Source organism: Lathamus discolor, chromosome 2 (genome assembly GCF_037157495.1).
Source record: "Lathamus discolor isolate bLatDis1 chromosome 2, bLatDis1.hap1, whole genome shotgun sequence".
In the NCBI taxonomy this organism is placed as follows: Eukaryota; Metazoa; Chordata; class Aves; order Psittaciformes; family Psittacidae; genus Lathamus; species Lathamus discolor.
The window spans coordinates 62,215,309-62,237,444 of record NC_088885.1 but is presented as its reverse complement, the minus strand read 5'-3'; the positions used below and the strand labels follow the sequence as shown (position 1 = coordinate 62,237,444).

At 39.8% G+C, this 22,136-nt stretch overlaps 1 protein-coding gene across 7 annotated transcripts in view; it reads left to right on the top strand.

Annotated features, from left to right (window-relative positions):
* Nucleotides 1-2,782: 2,782 nt before the first annotated feature.
* ATP9B (ATPase phospholipid transporting 9B (putative)) overlaps nucleotides 2,783-22,136 on the top strand; it is a 158,000-nt gene continuing 138,646 nt past the window's right edge. For 4 of the 7 annotated variants that reach the window (XM_065667199.1, XM_065667195.1, XM_065667193.1 and 1 more), the window contains exons 1-2: nucleotides 2,783-2,962; nucleotides 17,629-17,802. In XM_065667199.1, the coding sequence (XP_065523271.1) occupies nucleotides 2,868-2,962; nucleotides 17,629-17,802 (269 nt within the window). In that variant the 5' untranslated portion in view covers nucleotides 2,783-2,867. The other 3 variants (XM_065667198.1, XM_065667196.1, XM_065667197.1) reach the window with 3 other exon arrangements.

The following is a 22,136-nucleotide window of genomic DNA, read 5'->3' as shown; positions in this document are numbered from 1 at the left end:
CCTGAAGGGCACTTATAAGGATGCCGGGGAGGGACTCTTCGTCAGGGACTGTAGTGACAGGACAAGGGGTAATGGGTTAAAACTTACACAGGGGAAGTTTAGATTGGATATAAGGATTAAGTTCTTTACTGTAGGGGTGGTGAGGCACTGGAATGGTTGCCCAGGGAAGCTGCGAATGCTCCATCCCCGGCGGTGTTCAAGGCCAGGTTGGACAGAGCCTTGGGTGACATGGTTTAGTGTGAGGTGTCCCTGCCCATGGCAGGGGGGTTGGAACTAGATGATCTTAAGGTCCTTTCCAACCCTAACTATTCTATGATTCTATACTGAAAACTTTTCAGGGTTGCATTTGATTATTAAAACACATAAAGTCCAACCATCACTGCAGAGCAGGTAGGAGGCAGGCAGTACCACACCGTAACTTACTATGCTGCACGTGAGACAGTAACGTGCCCTTGCAGCAGTCTGCTACCCATACCCCGGGCAGTCCTAGTAAACGTAGCCAGTAGTACAAGAAAGGAAGTGATTCTTCCCCTCTGTTTGGCAGTTGTAAGACCATTATCTGGAGTACCATGTCCTGTTTTGGTCTTCTCATCATGAAAGGATACTGTCATTCTGCAATGAGTCCACAAAATGGTGACAAAGATGGTCAGGTGGCTTGAAGAACATGATGTATAAGGAGAGGCTGAGTGCTCAGCCTGATCAGCTTGGAGTAAAAAAGGCCAAGAGGAAACTTTGTGGCTGAATACAACTATGTAATGGGGCAGTACAGAGAAGATGGAGCTAGACTTTTCTCAGAGGTGCATGTGTACCAGATGAGAAGCAATAGAAACCAGTCAAAACACAGGAAATTCTGATTACTTATTAGCAACTTCTGTATCACAACACTGCAACAGGTAGCCCAGAGAAGTCATGAACACACTGTGCTATCCTAGGAGGTGTTCAGTACTCCATTGCACATGTCCCTGAACAACCTGGTATCAAACCTGGTGTCTTGCAGCAAGGGCTTGGTCTAGGTGACATCTGGACATCCCTGCCAACCTAAATTACAATCCTATGATTCTATTGGTGTACTAGCCTCAGCTTTATGCTTATCACAGTTACAAAGCTAAATCTCTTCCCCCTTTCTGTCATTTTGGAGTGCAACCACTCAAGTAGCTAGCCAAGTCTTGCCACATGCCCAGCAGAGAGATTTTCCCTTTTTATTCCCATATGAGCCTCGTGGCCTCCTGCTAACTTGTTCCTGTTCTCCAGGTTCAGGTGTTCTCTGTTAGTGAGTTCAGTAACCACATAACGGGCTTAAAGTCAAAATAATGCTTAGAAATTTGCACTTGGCAAGCTATCTTAAGCACTGCCAGTACTTCAGTAACTCCAGCAGACAGGAGCATCCTTCCGCACACAGTGTGTATTATGATGCCTCAGTACTGACCATTACCCCTCGTTCTAAGGTAGAAGGTATGTTCTAACATACAGAAACATTTCAGTCTGAAATGTTTGGGTTCTAAGAGCAACTTCATTTAGCATTGGCTTGTATAAACCCAGTCATTTACGAAATCTTTTATTATTCCATCATATTTTGAAATTAGGAAGTTTAAGGCATTTTGCAAAATGACTAGTGTACAACTAGACAGTGAAACATGGCTTCCTTCCATACTACTGTTAAGAAATAGGAACTCTTCTGTTGGAAAGATGACCCCAGCAATTTACAGTATTGAAGGGAAGCAAAAATTATCAAGAAAAGTTCTTGCCACCTATCTTTCATTGAATTTTGTGTTCTGCTCTTTGGACATATTTTGCTGTTGTCCTTCAGTGGAAATTTTTTTTGAACGAAAATTTTTCCTTGTAGATCCTTTTTGATTTTTTATTGGATACTTCTTCTACCTTGAATATCTATTGAGAAAAAAATACATTTTCCTTTTCTCTCCTTTTGTAGAGTCTTCCATATTTGTGATGGTGTAAGGCCTTTTGTTCCCTACAACATCTGATTTCAGAAGAATATTGAGGGATAACATCCTACAGTAGGTCTATGAACACATCTATCTTCTGAACCAGTTTTTGTTCTGCGGTGACTTGCGTATTGATCTTTCCCCTGTGAGGTCCCACAGACAGGTTCTTTATCCAGCTTACAGAATGTCTATTTACACGTGGCAGTACCTGTGGCCCACACAAACTGCCTCTTTTTAATGGCAGGGAACAATCATTGTCAATTCACAGAGCCTTAACTTGTTCTTGCCGATCACACGAGTATCCACTGACAACCAGCGTGGGTGACAGCTAGTCATTGCCACCCAGGGGACGGAAGGGGACCCTGCCTAGAAACTTAAAAAGTAGCAGGCTAACTGAGGAAAACCACTTTGGGGTTTGTCTCCTGCAATTCCCATTCAATCCCTGAACTCCGGGGTTCCTGTGACATACCCGCGTCCCCCATGCTGCCAGGCCTGCGGATCCCACCCGCACAGCCTCTCCGCGGCTCACCCGGGTGGTACTCCAGGAGCTGAGAAACAACTTCACCAACCTCAGCGAAGGCTCGGGGAAGCCCACACCGACGCACCCCCCCGGCACCCCAGGCCGATCCCAACCGGGTCCATCCCAACTGGGTCCATCCCAACTGGGTCCATCCCAACTGGGCCCGTCCCGACTGGAGACAGCCACCAACCACTCCGCCAGGCACAGCCTCTTCCCCTCCCGCCAACACCCCGTGACCACGCCCCCTAACAGTGGCTCCGCCCCCTTGTTTATGCCGAGGCCCCGCCCCGCTGGCGTTTCCTTCCTCCTCAACTGGAGGTGGCCGTGACGTCAGGGGTCCCGGCCGCACCTCGCGGGCGGCGGGGAAGCGGGCTGGCGCACGGCGGAGGGGGGGCGCCCCCAAGATGGCGGACCAGATCCCGCTGCACCCGGTTCCGCGCAGCACCCAGCGGAGAGCGGCCTATTACACAAGCGCCGCCACGGCGCAGAGGCACAACAGGTACGGGCAGGGGCGGTGCGGAGCGTCTGCTTTTCCCTCTTCCCTCCTCCCCGCATCTCTAAGGGCGGGCTGGGCGGTGTATGCCTCTCACAGCCCCGTGGCCCTGTGGGGCTCCAGGACCGCCTGCCCGGTACGTGGGGAGGGTGGGAAGGGGTAACGGCCCCCCTGTAAGGCCGAGAAGGGGGGTGCCGGTAGCATCTTCCTCTCCCAGGCCTCCGCGGCCATGGACGCCCCCTTCGGCCCCCGCAGGGGAAGGCGTCCCGCTCTTCCCTTCGCTCGGCGGTGGGGTCGGGCTGTGGCGGCGGGCGGTGCCGCCGCAGGGCCCCGCGGGAGGATGCGCAGGGCGCCCTCCGCCTCGCCGCTCCCGGCGCCGGACCCGCTCCCGTCGGTGCGGCCTTCGTTTCCCCGGCCCCGTGGGGCGCCGCGGACAGTGCTGCGCTACGCGGATTCCTTGACAGTAGTTCACTTAGGAGCGGGATGCCCGCGTTGGTTGGGCTATTTGGGCGTCGTTAGTAAACATGCTGGGAGGCAGTTACTGTGTATTAGCACGGAAGACGTACTAGAGTGTAAAAAAAATAACTTCAGATTTCTTGAAATACACTGTATTGGGGGCTAAGCAATTTGAAGAAGCTAGTTTAAAGGTCTGCCATCAAACGAAGTTTTGAGGCAAAGATTGACTGCTTCCCATTTTTTGGAATAGTTTCTAGGTGTGTTGTGAATAGGGAAAAACTTAGCTCCACATTTTGGGTATGTCCATTGGACAGCGCTCTTACAGTGGAGGGTGTGATTATAGTTAGTTTGAGGGATTTTTCTCCTTCTCTTGTTTTTTGTAGAACACTCTGGACACAAGGACTGGAAGGAGCAGTTGTAGGATCTCAAGTAAACGGACTTTCTAAAAAGAGTAGTTGGTGCTGTTGTTCTAATTCAAATACAGTGGTAAATCTCTTTCATCAGTAAAATGTATTGTTCTTCCAAATGGAATAACTAGCAGAAAAGGTAGTTTACAGCTGTGCAAAATAGGTTTGGCTTTAAGTACATTGTATTTATTTTTAAACTGGATAAAAATACTTCTTAGTGAACACTAACAAGCTTGTAGGACAGTCTGCCATCGTAGTTTTCCTTATCCTTTTAAGTACTTGAATGGCTAAAAATTTGTAACATGTTTGTCCTCTGTTTTGAGGTAGGGCATCATTGTCATCATCTGTTCCTCAGAGACCTAAAGCAGGGGAAGCTCTTGCTGGAATTTGTAAGCCTCTCGGTAGGTGTTGTGCTTTGGAAGAATAAGGGAAAGAGGAGAATTATGTAGGCAAAAACTTACTGCAAACCATAAAAGGTGGTTCTGTTGAATGTTACCTAGGAGTGTTTTGGTGGTCGGAAAAGTGGTGTAGATGCGATGGGCTAAGTTCATAAATCAGGTAGATACACAGGTTTATTGAAGTTATGTTTGCAGGCAGCAATTATGGTTATTAATGCTTATATAGGTTTATTATGCTTACACCTGGCTTTTAAAGCAGATTTGGCTAGCTGTAAGATCTAGCAGGAAACTACTGATTCATTATGGATCTGCTTCCCCTCTGTCTTGTTTGACCAACATAACTCTCCAGGGTTGTGGATTAAATTCTTCTAGTTCAGATTACATCTTCAGAATTATGATTTTACATAATCTATGTGTTTCTCAAGTGCTGATGATACAGAGAATCATAGAATAGTCAGGGTTGGAAAGGACCTTAAGAAGATGTAGTTCCAACCCTCCTGCCGTGGGCAGGGACACCACACACCAAACCATGTCACCCAAGAGTCTGTCCAGCCTGACCTTGAACACTGCCAGGGATATTTACCTTACTGATCCTCCACACAAATGATTATCTGTTATTTCCATTACTTATGTTCAACTATTTGTATGTTTATAAAACATTTAAAAGTTGACAGGCATGTTTATGATGTTTGTTTATTTTGAACACTTCATGAAATAAATTCTTTTGAGCTTGAGAATGAGAATTACATGCAGTAACTACTCACTGTAATACTTTATATTTTATTAAGGCAAGTTGAGTAGCTTGGTCATTCTCCTTCAAAAATACCATGCCCTGGATTTGTGAGAGCACCTGTTGGGTACTTTGGAAGGTTTACTATGCACCTGTAACCAAGGTATGGGAATGCTTCTGTAGATTCTACCCTGGTGTCTCATGTAAGGTCAGAGAGAAAATGTAGCAGTGCAGGTAGTCAAACTACAGCTCTTAAATCTTACGACTCTAAGCTTGTGATTGAACTATAACTCCTGTGTCTTTATGAATGATTCATCCTGCTTTTCTAATCTTTATCTTCAGCACAGACTTTGAAGAAGCCTTGCATTCCTGTGGAGATTGCAGCAAAGGTCCTGATGTTGCAGATACTTAAAATGAGTGTTGAAGCGAAGGCACTGATATGCAGGAAGTTATCACATGTATATATACATGCAGATTCAGTTCATACTTCCAAAGATGTCTGGAAATAATCACATTAAAGTATAGAGTTGGTATCTCAGATTTCATTCAGTACTGTGGTTTCTGGACCCTCAAGAGTCTTTGACTTGCTGTGTTTTATTTCTTCAGTAAAGAATTTACAGTCTTTTGGAAGTGTTATACACTTCAGTGTGTTAGTGTTTTTAACTCGAGTTGATTGCCTTTCTACTGTGCAGCATCAGTTAATACAATTCATTGGTTGTAACCTTTAGAGGCCTCAAAGCTAATTTGTAAGATGACTTCTTTTGCTCAAGCTAAGCAAGTCTGTAGGAGTCTTCGCCAGTGTAGCTGTAGTTTGCTTTGCAGTGAGGACAAAGACTTTCTCATTTGGTGTTTTTTCTTACTGTGCTTTGTGCTTTTGAGATTATTTTGACAGACTGATAGCACATTATTTAAAACCTGGAATATGTTTTTCCTGCACACCTAAAGAAACTTAGATAAAACATACCTGAGATTGTACATTTCTGCATAAAATTGTAGCCATTTAAGGACCATGAAATGTCCCTGCATGTACTTCATGTATAAACATGGCAAGGTTAATATATTTTATATATTCACTTTGTATACATTAAGGCCTGTTAAAAAATTTTAAAATACATAATAAATTTTATCTATGGTTTAATGAACATATGCATCTGTTCTGATTTTATTTTTTATGTTTAAGAGCAATTTATTACTTTTAGCAGTAGAAATTTAGGTTTAGTATCTTCTGCCTTCTGCTACCTCAGAGGGCTAGAGAGCTGGGTTTGTGCTACTTCTGAAAACTAGGGAAGTCTTGTCTTGAAGCAAAAGGTTGTTTATCTTCAAATTAGTAAAAAAAAACCCACCGTGTTGAGTATATTCAGCTTGAATAGTTATAGAAAGCTTGGGGTGATTTATTCAGCACTTGTTTTAGTACTTTGTCCATCAGCATGAAGGATCTGTTATCCAGAGGAAAAATAGCTGCTGGTTTTTGTTTACATTGTGAAGGGAAAGGAGGACCAGAGAACATCCAGGATCACTTTAAATGTGCAGTGAGACTTGACACACTTGTTTTCATGTTAGACTTGTATTTGTCATCATCAGTTCCAGAGTAATCAGCTGCTAAACACAGGAAGTAAGTTAGCTGTGCTGTGCTTATGTTGTCATGTGAAGCTGATGGAAGGAAAACATGAAGCTGGTGGAATTACAAAGCTGATTAGAAGTTATATGATGGTCAGCCTTTATTTATGCATAATGAAGATATCTGGTTTGTTCTGCTGTCCTGCACTTGCTGTTGTCAGTATATGCTTGTATTTGGCATAATAGGGCTGAGGTGTGAGGTGTTGGGACTCCTTAGTTAGTATCAAAAAATCAGGTTTTACTAGTTGCGTCTAATATTCCATACGTTCAGTTGCACTCCAGGTATTCAGAAAGGTGATGTCACAAAGTACACTCACTCACTGGAAGGAATCCTCTTGCATGGTTATTCATAGTATGGGTGACAGTAGTGTGCTTACAAATGACCACGCTAGATAGGTGATTACAGTATGACAAGTTGTGGAACAGATCAGCTGCTGATCCTTGTCTCTGTGGTTTGCTTACTGATAGAGCAACTCTGTATTAACACAACTGGCTCTAATGTTATTTTTGACTTCTCATAAGTCATTAGCAAAGAATAAAATTGCATAAGAAGGGAAAAAGAACAAAATAATAGGATAATGTGTCCTTTGTCCAGGTAAATGCAGGATGCTTGCTGCTTGACAACTAGTGGATCATTGCTTATTTCATATGAAGTATATAGGGGGAAAAAAATCTATTCAGGCAAAATGGAATGGAAGTCTTCGGAACTCAGTTTACTGAAAATTTACATGCTTCCCTGATACAGATGTTAAACAAATTTTCATCTTGCATAGAAAGTAAGATGATTTAATACAGTATTACTGTTCTGGTGCTTTTAATTTAAATGAAAGCTATTCCCAGCAGTCCTTCTGGTTATGGTTTCTCAAGGTGTTTGGCTAGGTTTCACACTGACCCACCAAAACCGGGACGCATACAAATGTCAGTGGATAATACTAGATGCATGTACAGTGATCTGTTTTAATTTCAGGCATTGTCTGAAGTGAGCTTTATTCAAATAGTTTGTTACCTAGTGCCTGCTTTCAGTTCTTTTAGAAGCACATGTTCTAGTTCTGACCTGCAGTGGGATTTTTATAGTTCAGATGTTATTCTTCATATTCCACTGGCAAACTATATGCCAGTTTTCTTAGATTTTTAAGTGTAATGTCTAAGAATAAAACTAATAGGACCTAACATTTCTTGTAGAATGCTGTTTACAGAAAGCTCATAATTTCATTGTAACTGTGGGTCTGTAAAGTCTTGCAGAGTGTCCATAATGTTTCAAAACCCAAACATATATATATATATATATATGTATCAGCAGGGTTTACCTGTTGCATGGGTTGTACGCAGTTATACTTCCAATTTCTTGCAGTTTTTCTGAAGTGGTATAGTTCTTGTGAATCTCTTTCCCTGGGTACTACTGTATGTTTAGAACAAAAGTTCTTACAATATTCGGGCATAGTTTTACAGATTTCATTTTAATCTGTTTTTCTCCCCCACACCTGTTAATTGAACAGCTCTACTTATTTCATTCTGAAAGAGTTTGAAAATGACAGATGAATCTGATGGAATGACAATATTAACATTAACTTGAATTTTAATAGTATCTGTTATAAAGCATTCTGAAGATGGAACTAAGTTTACTTCTGAACATCTGTTTTAGAACTGTTGTTGCAAAGTGACAGTAACTTCTTTGAACATCTGTTGCTTGACCAGAGCAATAAATTGTGTAGTCCAGAAACATAAGCTGTAAATGTTTGGGGTTTTGTTTTTTGGGTTGTTTTTTTTTTTTTTTTGGGGGGGTGGTGGTGTTGGTTTTTTGGTTTTTTTTTTTGGGGGGGGTGGTGGTGGTAGAAATAATATTGTTAATGCTATTAGTATGACCATATGCTTATACTCACAGAAATTTATGAAAGTTAGGCAACTGTGGGAGTGTGCAGGAGTGGGTACTGTGTGTTAATTGTCTGCATGTGTACTGGCACTTGCTCATAGAGCTGGTAACATCCTGGTTCCTAGGAACTCTGATTTAAACAAGGCATCACGTCTTTTGTTTTTTTTCTTCTGACACGTGCGTGCGGAATTGTCTACTAGGCAGATGTGCTGTTACAGATTAGTCTAGCCTGCAGAAATTTTCTTTGCTGGAGGTAACAGCTCAAAGTGAGATATATTGGTTGCTACCGTGATACCAAAACCTACAGATGTTACAGGTTCATCCAGTACTTCCTAGAAGTGTTGTAAGACTTTGAACAGTCAAAAGTGGCATTCTGGTAAGTTTTTTACATTACAGCTACTAATAGATAGATGTTGAATTACATTATAGCTACTAATAGATAGATGTTGAAGTGTATTGGAAGTTAGAATGCATTAAAATAGCTGTAGGTTATGCTATGAATATTCAAATATTCATTTGAATAGAGTATCTTGTTTTAGTATAAGGAGGAAAGGATCAAATGTGGTGCAAAGAAATCTCTGTAGAATTGTAGTTAGGAGAATTGTCTGTACTGTTACGCTGTTGTTACCAGGTAGATCAGTCATGTATGTGCTTTTGTCCTTTCTACAGGAGAACTATTGCCCCTCTGTGTTTTACTGACTTCACCTGAAATTCAAAGTGTCTCTTGAAAATCAAACCTCTTTTCAGTAATAGAAGTAACAAAAATTGATGTCACTGTGTTGCAGGACATACTGTCCTTTTTTTATTACTCTCTCCTGAATTGAATCTCTGTCCAAAACCACACTGTTGTTGTTTGGAACTATGTCCCTGAGTAATTTTTAGACTGAATCTGAATCTCTTAATTCTGATTCTTTCAGTAGAGTTGTTTGTGTGGCACCTTTGTACTTGGGATGTTGTATTTGTGTAACGGGTTGAGTGTATGTTTTCAAGACTCTCTCAAGTTATGAAATACCACTAGTTTTTAGAAAAAAGTTAGCAATGAATTTGTTTTGAAAACCTTCTTCTCAGTTGTATGCTCTATGCCCATTGTTCACATATATTAACATTCCTGGATTGTGTGTTGCTTTGTTTGCTGAAGACTGTATTCATAGGTTAATACTGCTTGTTGGGACTGGCACATGATTTAGGATAGGTGTAGATTCTGAGATTTTTGCCTGGGACAAAGGTCTAAGTAATTTGATATATCTAACTTCTGAAAAATAGCCTTGCCATATGTTAATGTTTTCAGAGCTTTTATGCCATGTGTGGTGTCATTGTTATTTTAGTTTCTGTGGCTTTTGCTTTTCAGAGCAATGTTAAGATTTAAGCATGCAGTTAACTGTATTGCACGCATAAAGAGCTGCTCACAAGAGCAACTGTAAAATATTTTTACGTGCAATGATGCTTTCATTGGTGTCATACCTGAGAAGTAGTTTGTAGTACTTTGCAGACATTCATTTTCATGACACAGGAACCTTAAGTGATTTTATTAATTAATTTCAGTTTTTTTACTTGAAATTGCTTAGGACTCTGGTAGCTACTCTGGTATGAAGTGTTCTGATCATTAGGCAAAAAAATGTTTGCGAACTTCAAATTGCTGTTGCGGATGATGCTATCTTTTGCAATGGGCACATGTGACTGCTTGTGCAGTAGAATAAACTTAGTAAATGTGTTTCTAAGGTTGTTCATGTTTAAGCTATTGTTCCATTGCTTCCTCGTTTGTATCTAGTATCTAAATACAGTGATTTGTGTTGCTTGGGCAGGGCATTTGGATTGCTAAGAAGAGGGAGAGAAAACAATTGATTGGGCTACAATGTCAATAACGATATCCAGTGACAGTGATAAAATGGCCCTGTTGTTGTGATCAATGACATACCCTACTAATTAAAAATAGGGTTCTGGTGAATGTAGATGATGTTTCCTCAGCTCTTGCTGTGTATTTAGGTATTTCTGGTACCTATTTGTTAAATACAGAGACTCACTCATCTTGTCATGGGTTGAAAAAGATCTTATATTAGGATATGCATAGTGCTCAGTAAGGTAAGCAAAGGGGAATTAGGAAGGGTGCCTTTTTCATGAAGGCTTCATTATGCACATGGTCTGAATTTACTTCATCTGTATACAGCTTTGGTAAGGAAGTGTGAGGTGAGAGAGAAGGCAAATAGCATTCAGAATGTATATGTGTCTGGTAGAACCTCAAGCTTTAGTATCTCTGATTCAAGCAATTTTTTATAAGCTCCTGATAAAAGGGAGCTGCCTTGGAAATAGCTATGTAGTCTGCTTTTAGACCTTTACCTCAACAGATGTAAGGGGTTTTTCCCCTTAGTTCTACATGGTAGATGCTGCCAGCTTTTTGTTTTTATAACGACTGTTGGAATACTGTGTTTAGTGTCATTTCTGTGTAGCTGTCCTGGACACACCTGTCCCTGAAAATTTGAAATACGGAGTAGTTTTTGTGTGTGTGTGTGTGTGTGTTTTTGTGTTGTGGGTGGTTTTAGTTTTTGTTTGAAGGGGAGGGTTGTTGTTGTTGTTGTTGTTGTTGTTTCCTTTATTTATTTATTTTTTCTATTTTTTGGGCCAGGACATGGATTTAGAGATTTACCAAGTACTACCGATCAGGGGTGCACTTGGATTAGAGGAACAACTAAATCTAAATAGGTGGAAATAGCGGCAAGCTCTAACCAATTCTAAAAACTTTTGAAATAGTTTTTCTGTGTTTTGGAGGAAGAGGTTGAAGGAAATTACTTAAATTTTATGCTCTTACCTGAGGAAGCCTTTCCTGTTTTCTGTTTCTGTTGTATTCTAGGAACAGCATCATTCTCTGTAGTTTAACGGAATTTGCTGCTCTGTGAAGCATAGAGATGTTTGAAATTAGAAGGAAGAAGTAACTTACAATCTTTAGACATGCAGAAGAATATTTGAAAGAAAAAAGTATTTTGATTTTTCTCGGGTAGCTTCTAGCAAAGCAATTTGTTTTATGGAGACACTGGATATTTGAATAAGAGGGGCAGTTACATGAAGATAAATTGTACACCTATAAGCATTATTATGGATGAACATACATTCTTAATAAAATTTTTCCTGCTGCTGTGCTGAGTTTCCTGGTTTTTTTTTTTCTTTGTCACAGGACAGGATCTGAACAGTTAACATCAGTGATACAGTCAGCCTACAGCAGTTGCTGGTGGTTTGTCTTTTAAGAAACAGTTCTTGCTCTTTATATAAATAGGTGTGTCCCTGTCTTCATTATTCCTTCTACTGCATCTCTGCAATTCGTCAGTCTCCTTTATCCTCAGACTGGGAAGGTGTTCATCTGGATTACCCCTTGGAGGAATTAATGGGGGTAGGGCAGAATATGGCTGAGACAGATTGTGTTTACTCCCTCTGTCTTATCTCTAATCATGACCAGAAGCAGAGGGAGTCCTGAGGTTGGCAGCAGCCACTGAGCAAATCACCAGTGCTTGGTGGTATGGGACATGGTCATAGTCAGTAATTGGTCTTAGCTTTTCTACTCCGATGCTTGGCTGGAACTTTTTCCACTGCTGCCTGTCTTCAGTGCTACTCTGTATCCCACAACGGTGTACTATGCCTTACTCCTGTGTAGACTTGTGGCCACATATTCTTTTTCTTTCCCTCACTAGCTTTGAGAAATACTGCTTTAGGACATTCGCTTTGTTTTTCCTTCTTGTGAATTATAGTATATAGTGCAAGTGATAGGTGACAACAGTATTTATGCAGTGTCTGACACAGTGTTTCTACCTCACCTTGTTTTTTTTTTTGTAGGCAGATAGAAAATCTATCATAGATACTGCTTAGATACTTAGATCATAGATACTACTGCTTGTCAAATGAGTAAAACCAGAAAAGACATGCACTCGTGATTGCCTCATGATTGCATCTTGCTGCAGCCTTGAGCATTGCTCTTTTCGAACAACGGAAAGCTGGCAGAAAATACAGAAATAATTGCAGATGTAAATAGTAATTATTTACTATAAATGTATTAATAAATTTACTAAAAATAATAATTATAATAAAGGATATAAATTAATTTAAATGGTTTCATTACCAGTTACGGCACCCATGGAACTCTGCAGCTGCGTCTACTCTGGCAAACAGCCATCAAAGTGGAATAGTGTAGGTATAGGTGACTTGAGGCATCATTTTCACAGCAGATGTTTATATCAAAATTTCATTTAAAAGTATTTATTGTACATGGTTTCCTTTCACTTAAATCTCTTAAATTATATTCCTGATAGCAGTCAGATTTTGTTGAAAGTTGTTTAATATTAATGTTCCTTTTTCCTTAGGAAACCGTATTTTTGTCAAGATGGTTGTCTTCATACCTGATTTAGTAGCATGCTGAGAGTTTTGATGTCTTCACTCTGGCTTCTTTATTCATACTGCTTTCAGTGCTTCCCTATTTTAATACAAGTTTCTGGGATTATACTTAATTGATTTGTCACTCAAGGAAAATCAGCACTTCAAGCAATTAAGTGCAGAAAAATACTAGGTAACAAAGACATAAAGATTTTTGTCCTCATCCTAGTTATGAAAAATCCATTATTCATTATCTTATTGTTTTTAAATACTGAAGTACAATTTTCCAACACAATAGCAAAATTGCTTTTGAAACAGAATAAATTGCTTGCCGGTTCAGAGGCTGTATTTTGAAGTCAGGATTACTAAACATGATAGTGCTTATGCTCATTATCTTCAGTACTTGGTGAAGTTCCATATTTAAAAGTACACACCCAGATACTGACTGGGGAGGGGTGGAATTTTATAATATAATAGCAAAAAAACCCTTAAAGGACATCATTATACTCTGCAAATTTTACCAGATTAACAGGAGTAGATTTAAATACTTTCCATGTCTGTGAGTACGGTTGTCAGCCAAGTCTCTCTTCTGTAGTTGTCTTGAAAGAACATGCTAATGCAAGACAGACTTTAACCATGTTTGCTGTGTTACCTTTGTTTGTAAAGGATATTATTTTCCGAATCAGACACTTCTTAACTTTATACAGAAATAAAAGGGATCTCTTACTTTGCAGTATCTTGCTTTGTACTCTAGTACAGCTAGCAGATTGTGATTTCACTGGATGGTGTTACAAATATACTGTTAATTGTTTCAGTGTCTAAAAGCAGAACACAATGCAGTGGAAATCTCTGTATTAAAACTGTGATAATATAATTTGAAAATTTAACCAGGAGAGATAATAAAAACATTGAATATGAATCTGTTTAAACGTAGGCTTGTCTTACTGGAAGTCTTAGCATAAAGTAATGTCTTTTTTTTCTAAACAGTGTTTTAACATTGTCTAGTTTTAAAATCAAAAGGAGTGTGACCAGCAGGTCGAAGGAGGTTATCCTGCCCCTCTACTCTGCTCTCGTGAGACCTCACTTGGAGTATTGTGTGCAGTTCTGGTGTCCTCAACATAAAAAGGACATGGAACTGTTGGAACAAGTGCAGAGGAGGATGATCAGGGGACTGGAGCACCTCCCGTATAAAGACACGCTGAGAAAGTTGGGGCTGTTCAGCCTGGAGAAGAGAAGGCTGCACGGAGACCTCACAGCAGCCTTCCAGTACTTGAAGGGGGCCTATAGGGATGCTGGGGAGGGACTCTTCGTCGGGGACTGTAGTGACAGGACAAGGGGTGAGGGGTTCAAACTTAAACAGAGGAAGTTTAGATTGGATATAAGGAGGAAATTCTTTCCTGTTAGGGTGGTGAGACACTGGAATGGGTTGCCCAGGGAGGTTGTGAGTGCTCCATCCCTGGCGGTGTTCAAGGCCAGGTTAGATGAAGCCTTGGGTGGGATGGTTTAGTGTGAGGTGTCCCTGCCCATGGCAGGGGGGTTGGAACTAGATGATCTTGAGGTCCTTTCCAACCCTAACTGTTCTATGATTCTATTTGAATATACAGAAAGTTGAGAAAACAGAAATCCAATAATGGTGCTTTTTCATGCTATTCCGGTTTCAACTGAGATGGAGTTATTTTTCTTCCTAGTAGCTGGTGCAGTGTTGTGTTTTGGCTTTAGTCTGAGAACAGTGCTGATAACACTCCGATGTTTTGGTTGTTGCTCAGTAGCACTTAACCCTGATCAAGGACTTCTAGTCTCTCATGTTCTGTCAGTAAGGAGGGGCACAAAAAACTGGGAGGGAGCAGAAACAGGACAGCTGACCCAAACTAGCCAAAGGGGTATTCCATACCACAGCACATCATGCCCACTATATCAGCTGGGGGGTGTCACCTGGAAGGGAGTGATTGCTGTTCAGGTCAGGCTGGGTATTGGTCAGCAGGTGGTGAGCAATTGTATTGTGTATCACTGCTGTTTATTGGGTTGGTTTTTTCCTTTTCCCCTCTTAGTTTTATATTCTCTTGACTTGTTACTTCCTATATTAGTATTATATTATACTTAAGTTATTAAACTGCTCCTGTCTCAACCTGCTGGTTTTACATTCTTTCAGTTCTCTTTTCCATCCTGCCTGGGGGAGGGAGGGAAGAAGAGATGTGGGGGATCAACAAGCAGCTGTGTGGTACTATGTTACCTGTGGGTAACCACAACACATGCTTAGTTCTGGTATTTAAAATGTTACTTTTTTTTAAAAAATACTGGATTTGTCTATCAAGATTTCTGGACTGAATATTGTTTGATGTGCTATTCTGTGTCTTCAGAACTCCACCCTGCTCAAGCAGGGCTGCTTAGAGCTGTGTGCCCAGGATCATGTCCACACAGCTTTTAAACATCTCCAAGGATGGAGATGCCAGAGCCTCCATGGAAGCCCTTGCCTGTGCTCAGTCATCCTCATGGAAAAAAAAAAAAAAATCTTGTTTTTCGAATGGCACGTCCTGTTTCAGTTTGTGCCCATTGCCTCTGGTTCTGTGACCTGGCACTGCTGAAAAGAGCCTGTGTCAGTCTCTGCAGCTTCCCTTCAGGTAGTTATAGATGTTAACAGGGTAGTTATAGATGTGTATAGATGTGTAACAGCCCATGTCTTGTCTTCTGCAGGCTCAGCAGTCCCAGCTCTGTCTTTCCTCATAAGAGAGATGCTGAAGGCCTTTAATCATCTCTGTGGCCCTTCACTGGACTCAATGTATGTCCATGTTTCTCTTGTACTGAGAAGCCCAGAACTGGACACAAGAATCTAATGTGTGGCCTCAACCTGTGCTGACCAGAGGGGAAGGTTCTCCTCTGGTGACCTGCTAGCAATACTTTGCCTAATGCAGACCAGGATACCAGTAGCTTTCTTTGCAGCAAGGACAGAACACTGATTTGGGTTCAGCCTGGTGTCAAAAAGGATCCCCCAAGTCCTTTCTTGTCAAGCTCCTTTCCAGTTGGGTTAGTCCCAACATATCATGGTATGTGGGGTTGTTCCTTATCAGGTACAGGACTGCACTTCTCTTGCTGATCTTTTTGGGGTTCCCATCAACCAATTTCTCCAGCCTGTCAAGTTTGCAGATGGAAGGACAGCCATTTGACTTGCCAGACTCCTTCCAGTTCTGTCATCAACAAACTTTCTGAGGGTACACTGTGCCCCATCATCCAGATCACTAATGAAGTTTCTAAACGGGACTGAATCCAGCATGGATCCCTGGAGCATACTGCTGCTTTGTGCCACTGATGACCACCCTCTGGGCCTTGACGTTCAGCCAATTTTCAGTCCATCTCACTGTCGGCTCATCTAGCCCCTGCATCTACAGCCTGCCTGTGACAATTTTATGAGATTCAGTATCAGAGTCCTTAACTGAAGACCAGGTAGACACTATCCTCTGCTCTTCCCTCATCTACTTAGCCAGTTATTTCACAGCAGAAGTTACCAAGCTGGTCAAGCATGCCTTCACTTGATGAAGCCATGTTGACTACTCCTGATGATTTTCTTGTCCTCGGTGTTTCTGGAAATGGTTTCTAGGATGAGCTGTTTTATCACCTTCTCAGGATCATGGTGAGGCTGACAGGCCTCTAGTTCCCTGGGTCCTTTGTCTTGCCCTTTTTGAGGATAGGAGTGGCATTTGCTTTCCTCTAGTCTTCAATTGCTTCTCCCAGTTGCCATGATTGATCAAAGATTTTCAAAAATGGTGACACCTGCTAGTTCCCCCAGTGCTCATGGGTGTGTCCACTCAGAGCCAGTAGGCTTATATATATATAAAGTGTTCCCTGACCTTACCCTCATCTTCCGTGCTCCAACCTTTCCCCCTGCTTTCTGAGATCTGCAATTCCTGAAGGCCAGTCTTGTGAGTGAAGACTGAGGCAGAAGGGGCATTCACCATGTCTTGTGTAACCAGGTCTCCTGTCTCACTCGGCAATTTCCTATCTTCTTTTTGTCATCTCTGTATTTATTACAGACTTTTTGTCTTTGACATCTCTGACCAGATTCAAGTCCACTTGGGCTATACATTTCCTTGCTTTGTCCGTGGATACTTGGACAATGGTTTTGTATTCATCCCAGGCTACCTGTCCATACTCCAACCCTCTGTGCATTTCTGTGTACTTAGGGGACTTTTCTCACAGAAATATGTGTTTTGTCTTGGCATAAAAAGCATTCCAGTAGTGTCAGGTAGAGGTGGGGAGTAGTTTCTGGAGGGATAGAACCGTTGTTAGCTTAGAGTTGTTTCCATAGGTCCCACAGGCAAGTCTGTTTTGAATTGCTGAATGTTTTTGTGTAGAATTATAAAACTGTAATGTTTTAGTAATTAGAACTAAGATACTGATGAGTTGTGTAGAAAGTATTACTGAGGTCTGTGCGTACAGGAATAGACATCAGGAAAGCAAGCTGAAGAAGCTCAGTAGTAAATCTGAAGTCTGTACTTCTATGAAAAGTTAGTCACTTGCATCTGCTGTAAACTTTGCCAAGTGAATTCCGTTTCAGAAAATTTTACAAAGAATGAAATGGAAGCTCTGTATGTACAAATTATATAAGAAATAAGAATTTCCCAGGAATGATTTATACTGTGATTGACAGTGACTGATGGCAGGCCTTTTTGCTGTGTGACACATTTTTAGCTCAAATTAGAATTTCTTGTTAATGTGTTAAACAAATACATGAGATGTTTGGTTGAAAATTTCATATGACAAAAATTAACTTGTTACTTCAGAAGATTCCCAGAAATAAAAAGTGATGTATTGGCTATTTATTTAGCAGGTTTATTTCATTTTTCCAGGTACCAAGTGGAAGATGAGTCGTCTCATTTGGATGAAATGCCACTAATGATGTCAGAAGAAGGCTTTGAAAATGATGAGAGTGATTACCATACTCTACCAAGAGCCAGAATTTCGCAGAGAAGCAGAGGCTTAGAGTGGTTTATCTGTGGTGGCTGGAAGTTCCTTTGCACTAGGTTTGTTGCATACCAGTACTCTTTATTAAACTATTAAACAAATTAAGTAAATAGTGACTGTGTAATACGTGCAAGAGTACACAAAACAAATTTGCTTCTCATGCATCTTTTGGTTCCCTTGCCTGCATTTTCCCTATGAGGACATTACCAGCTGTTAATAAAAAAAGTTCTGAAGAACTGCTGCTGTGTACTTATCTTGTCTGCTTTGCTGACTTGCAGGAAAAAGGGAGGGTTTTAAGAGAGATCATGTACTAAACCTGTAGTAGTCTCAGGTCCATAGTAAGGCACATAAGCCTGGTCCACCCTCCTACTCAAAATCATACCAGGATAAAGAGCTTAAAGCTTTCTTTTACTTTTGAGAGCATTAGTGTGAGGGCATTGCATAAGTTGACAATATGTAAATTTTATTGATGTGCTGAAAAGAAAAAACATATTCAGTAACTAATAGTAAATTCATTAACTAATAGTTAACATTTCAACTGTAAAAGGTTAAAGGATACATGTAACTGATGGCCTTGGAGTTATTCTCAGCTGGAATTAGCTCTGGGAATTTGGTTCTTATTTTGAGTGTTTTTTTTTTTTGGTTTTTTTTTTTTTTTTTTAGTTTTTTTGTGTGCCAAACTCTGCTGTATGCCGAGTGAATTGCCAGGAAATCTCTAAATACAGGAATTGCTCTTAGGATGATTAAGAATCATGCATATTTTTATCTCGAATAATAAAATCTGAGATTAGTCAAGTGGAGTGTGTGTTTTCAGTGAACTTAAATGATGAACACTTCTTTTGACAGATGTCTCCTAGAATTGATTTAGATAAGTCTTCACAGGTGTTTTTCATGACACTTAATAAATCCAAGAAGCCTGATACTGTTGTTTTTACCTAAGCAAAGCTGTATTGGTGCACCTTTAGTTTCAAAATAATTATGTTACAAAGCTTTACTATTTGCAGAAAAATAGAATTTGTATTGGTTTCTTTTTTCTGTAATGAGTTGACAAAAGCTCATGGATTATTCATTTTATTATAGGGAATAAGTGTTTGGAAAGCAAACAGAGGAAGGTAGCAAAGTTTACAGAAGCATCATTTGTCTATGCAAATGATTCTTGGGAGCAAAGTTTGTGTTACAGAACTACCATTGTAGTATTTAAAAAAAAAAAACACTTTTTTTTTTTTAAGTATTTAGAGAGGCTGTTAGTCTTTTCGATGTATCTTAAGAGTTGAGATACTTTTCAGACAAGATACTTCGGTGAGTTCAGCTCTTTAAGTATTGGTGAGTATTAGTTACTGTGATTATGTTCCTGTAAGTTCCATGAAAACGCGTAGACCAGTAAATACTGTACCCTGTAGTTGCCCTGACAAGAGAATTTACAGTGTTTGGATAGAGGCAGGCAATTGCAAGATAAGTTTATGTTGGAACTAATTAACAATAGTAAGAGAATGTCACAAAATGTCATTAATGCTGAGGATTGCAAAATTTCAAGTTCGTTCTGCTTTTAAAAATTGATAGGTACATTTCAGCTTTAAATGGAGCTCAGGCCTAGAAACTTTTAAACTTACTAGGTACTATGAATTATTAAAATACTTGAGCAGTAATTCTGGATTTTTAAGATTCAGAAGAGCAAGGAAATTGCATTATGGATTCATTATTATGGTGCGTCTTATACATATTTTACTGCTAATATAGGTGGGTGAAAGAAAAGACCTCACTAAGAAAGAGACCTCAGAGGAATAACTTCTCCTTTGCTGATTTCCACAACTGAGTTTGGGTACAATAGAGGGTCCATTCAATATTGTATTTATACCTAGGGGCATTTTAGTCACATTAATGTTTTCTGTATCAGAAGATCATAGCAGGTAACTTTTGATTTTCATGGAAAAAAAAATAATAATTAAAAAAAGGGGTGTGGGGTGGGGAGTGGGGCTATGACCAGATTATAGTAGAAGCTTGAAATTGCAGTAAGATATTAGTAGGCAAAGGATAATCCCACAAGAAAGGTGCAGACATCTGCTTAGAAAATTAGCTGGAAGGAAGGTGAATCCCATGGTATCTTATCTAGCTGGACTGGACCAGTAGATAAAAGGCTCAGCTTTGGTAAACAATTCTGAGTGAGTATGTAAATACCCGCTCTGGTGATAGGGAGGTTTTTTTATGGGCTGAGAGCACCACTGAGGCTTTTTTTTACTGATAAAAAGTCTCGGATGTGCAGTGTTAAGTTACTTTTTTTGATGGTTTCTCGTTATAATAAAATCTTATGAATTCTTGCTGGTGCCCACAGAATACTAGAGTTTTTGAAATGTCTATTTGCAGTACTTAAAGTTGCCTGTGATTGTGAGGAAGATCATAAGGAGACCTGGACGCTACTGTATTGTCATATATGCAGTTATTCTGCTGTGTAGTAGAACATGTTACACTGTTTTTCTGTGGTGTAATGTATCTGTTTGGGATAGAATTGATGTCTTCATACTTGGAGAGGAACATGTAAGAAAACAATTTTCATGTGTGTTGATGGTGGATTATATGTGTTATGCAAACAACTGAGAGTTATTTCCAGAAAGAAAATTGCATTCTTCTAAGTGCAGTATGAGATTAAATACGGCGTAGCAGTCTGAAACCTGCTCAGTTCAACAGAACTTAAAATTTCTCCCACATTTTATGGAAATTAGTGTCTTGTATCTTAGACTGGGTGAGGTTGACATTTCAACTTTTACACCCAGAATTTCCTTTTGTGCTTTAAACTAAATTGTAAATTTTTCAAAGCTGTGACAGAAAGATGAACACAATAAAAGACTAGGCATTTGTCTGGAGGTGAACTCAGAGGCGCCCTGATTTTTTTTTTGGGTTCTCAGTGAAAGTCTTGTGTTTGTGTTCAAAATAACTTTTTTTTTGTTGTTGTTGTTAACAAGTAAATCCCCCCCTGCCCCCCCCCTTCCCCCCCAGTACTCACTATTTTGGGGGGAGGGTGAAAGGGAGGATCGGTTTTTTGGGTTTTTTTTTGTGGGGCTTTTTTTTGGTGGTTTTTTTTTTTTCTGTCTTGCACTTAGGATTAATGTCATTTTTGCAAGAGGAAGTTTTCCATCTCTTACTTTGCAGCTTTAGAATTTTATATTCTACAGAGTTTTGTTGCTACGTCACAAACTGTTTTTCAACTGTTTAGCTGAAAGAGTTTCTCCCTTTTGGCAGGAGAAAATATGGAAGGTTCGACAATTCACTGAACGTTAAAACTGATTTGGTAAAAATTCTTCAGTTTTTAGCTGAAATAGAATAGTGTGAACTGTATTCGCAAATCTGTAGCTCTTTAAATGGTTTTTACATTTGCAAGAAAAAAATCATAATTAAATCAAATGTTGTCTTTGATTTTGAACAAACTGAAAGCCTAATTCAGCCAGTATAACTTTTAACTTCAGAAACTGCTTATTTCTTGCTTTCGTAGCACAGTAAAAAGAAAACTTTTTGATATAGCAGCTGTTTTGTGGCTGTAATCATTTCCCCTTTAACTTACAAGTTCTCTTCAAGCTTGTGAAATTATAATGCACATAGATCAATACTCTGGAGTTCTTTGGGCTGGATTGATTTCTTTCTCATGAGATTTACATTCCACTTGTTATCAAAAAACACTTTGTCCCTATGAAAATGGTGCCATTGAATGGCATTTCCATATGAAGTGAAGGGGATATCAAATGCTCGGATTAATTTGGGCTCTAAGATGGCCTGTACTCTTTCAATTAATCTGTAACGCATTTGTTATGCAGAAGCATGGGAAAATGCTGATCTTTTAAGAATGACATGACCACTGTGTTGCTTTTGGCCTGATTACTGAAGCTACCTGTTGAGTACAATAATTACAGTATGTTTTCTTTGCAGAACTAGTTTCTGCTACTTAAAACCTAATAAGGAAAAGCTGACCCTTGCAGACAATATAGAGCTTTTATATTATCTTTCCATTCTGATGAAAATGGTGTTTTGTGAAAGATACTGGCAGTTAAGCTTGTAGGATAAAAGTAATGAAAAGAGAAAATTAAAAAAGCCTTTATTATTAGAGCTGCAGAGTCAGTTGAGACTTTTACTTTAGCTTTTGACTTGGAGAGATATGCTCTATTTATGAAAAAGTTAAGGGTTCTTATTTAACAATTACTACTTTTTTTATTTTTTTTTTTTAATACGGCATCAGTTACTAACATGAAGACTGTGGTTATTGTTCTTTAAAAAAGTACATTAGGAAGCAGGTAATGCAGGAATGGAAAAAAGCCATTTAATAGATATATCTTAAACATCTTTAGTTATTTCTTAATATATGCAGTCTGTTCTATTTATATAGGCAATATGGCTTATAGCTAGCTTA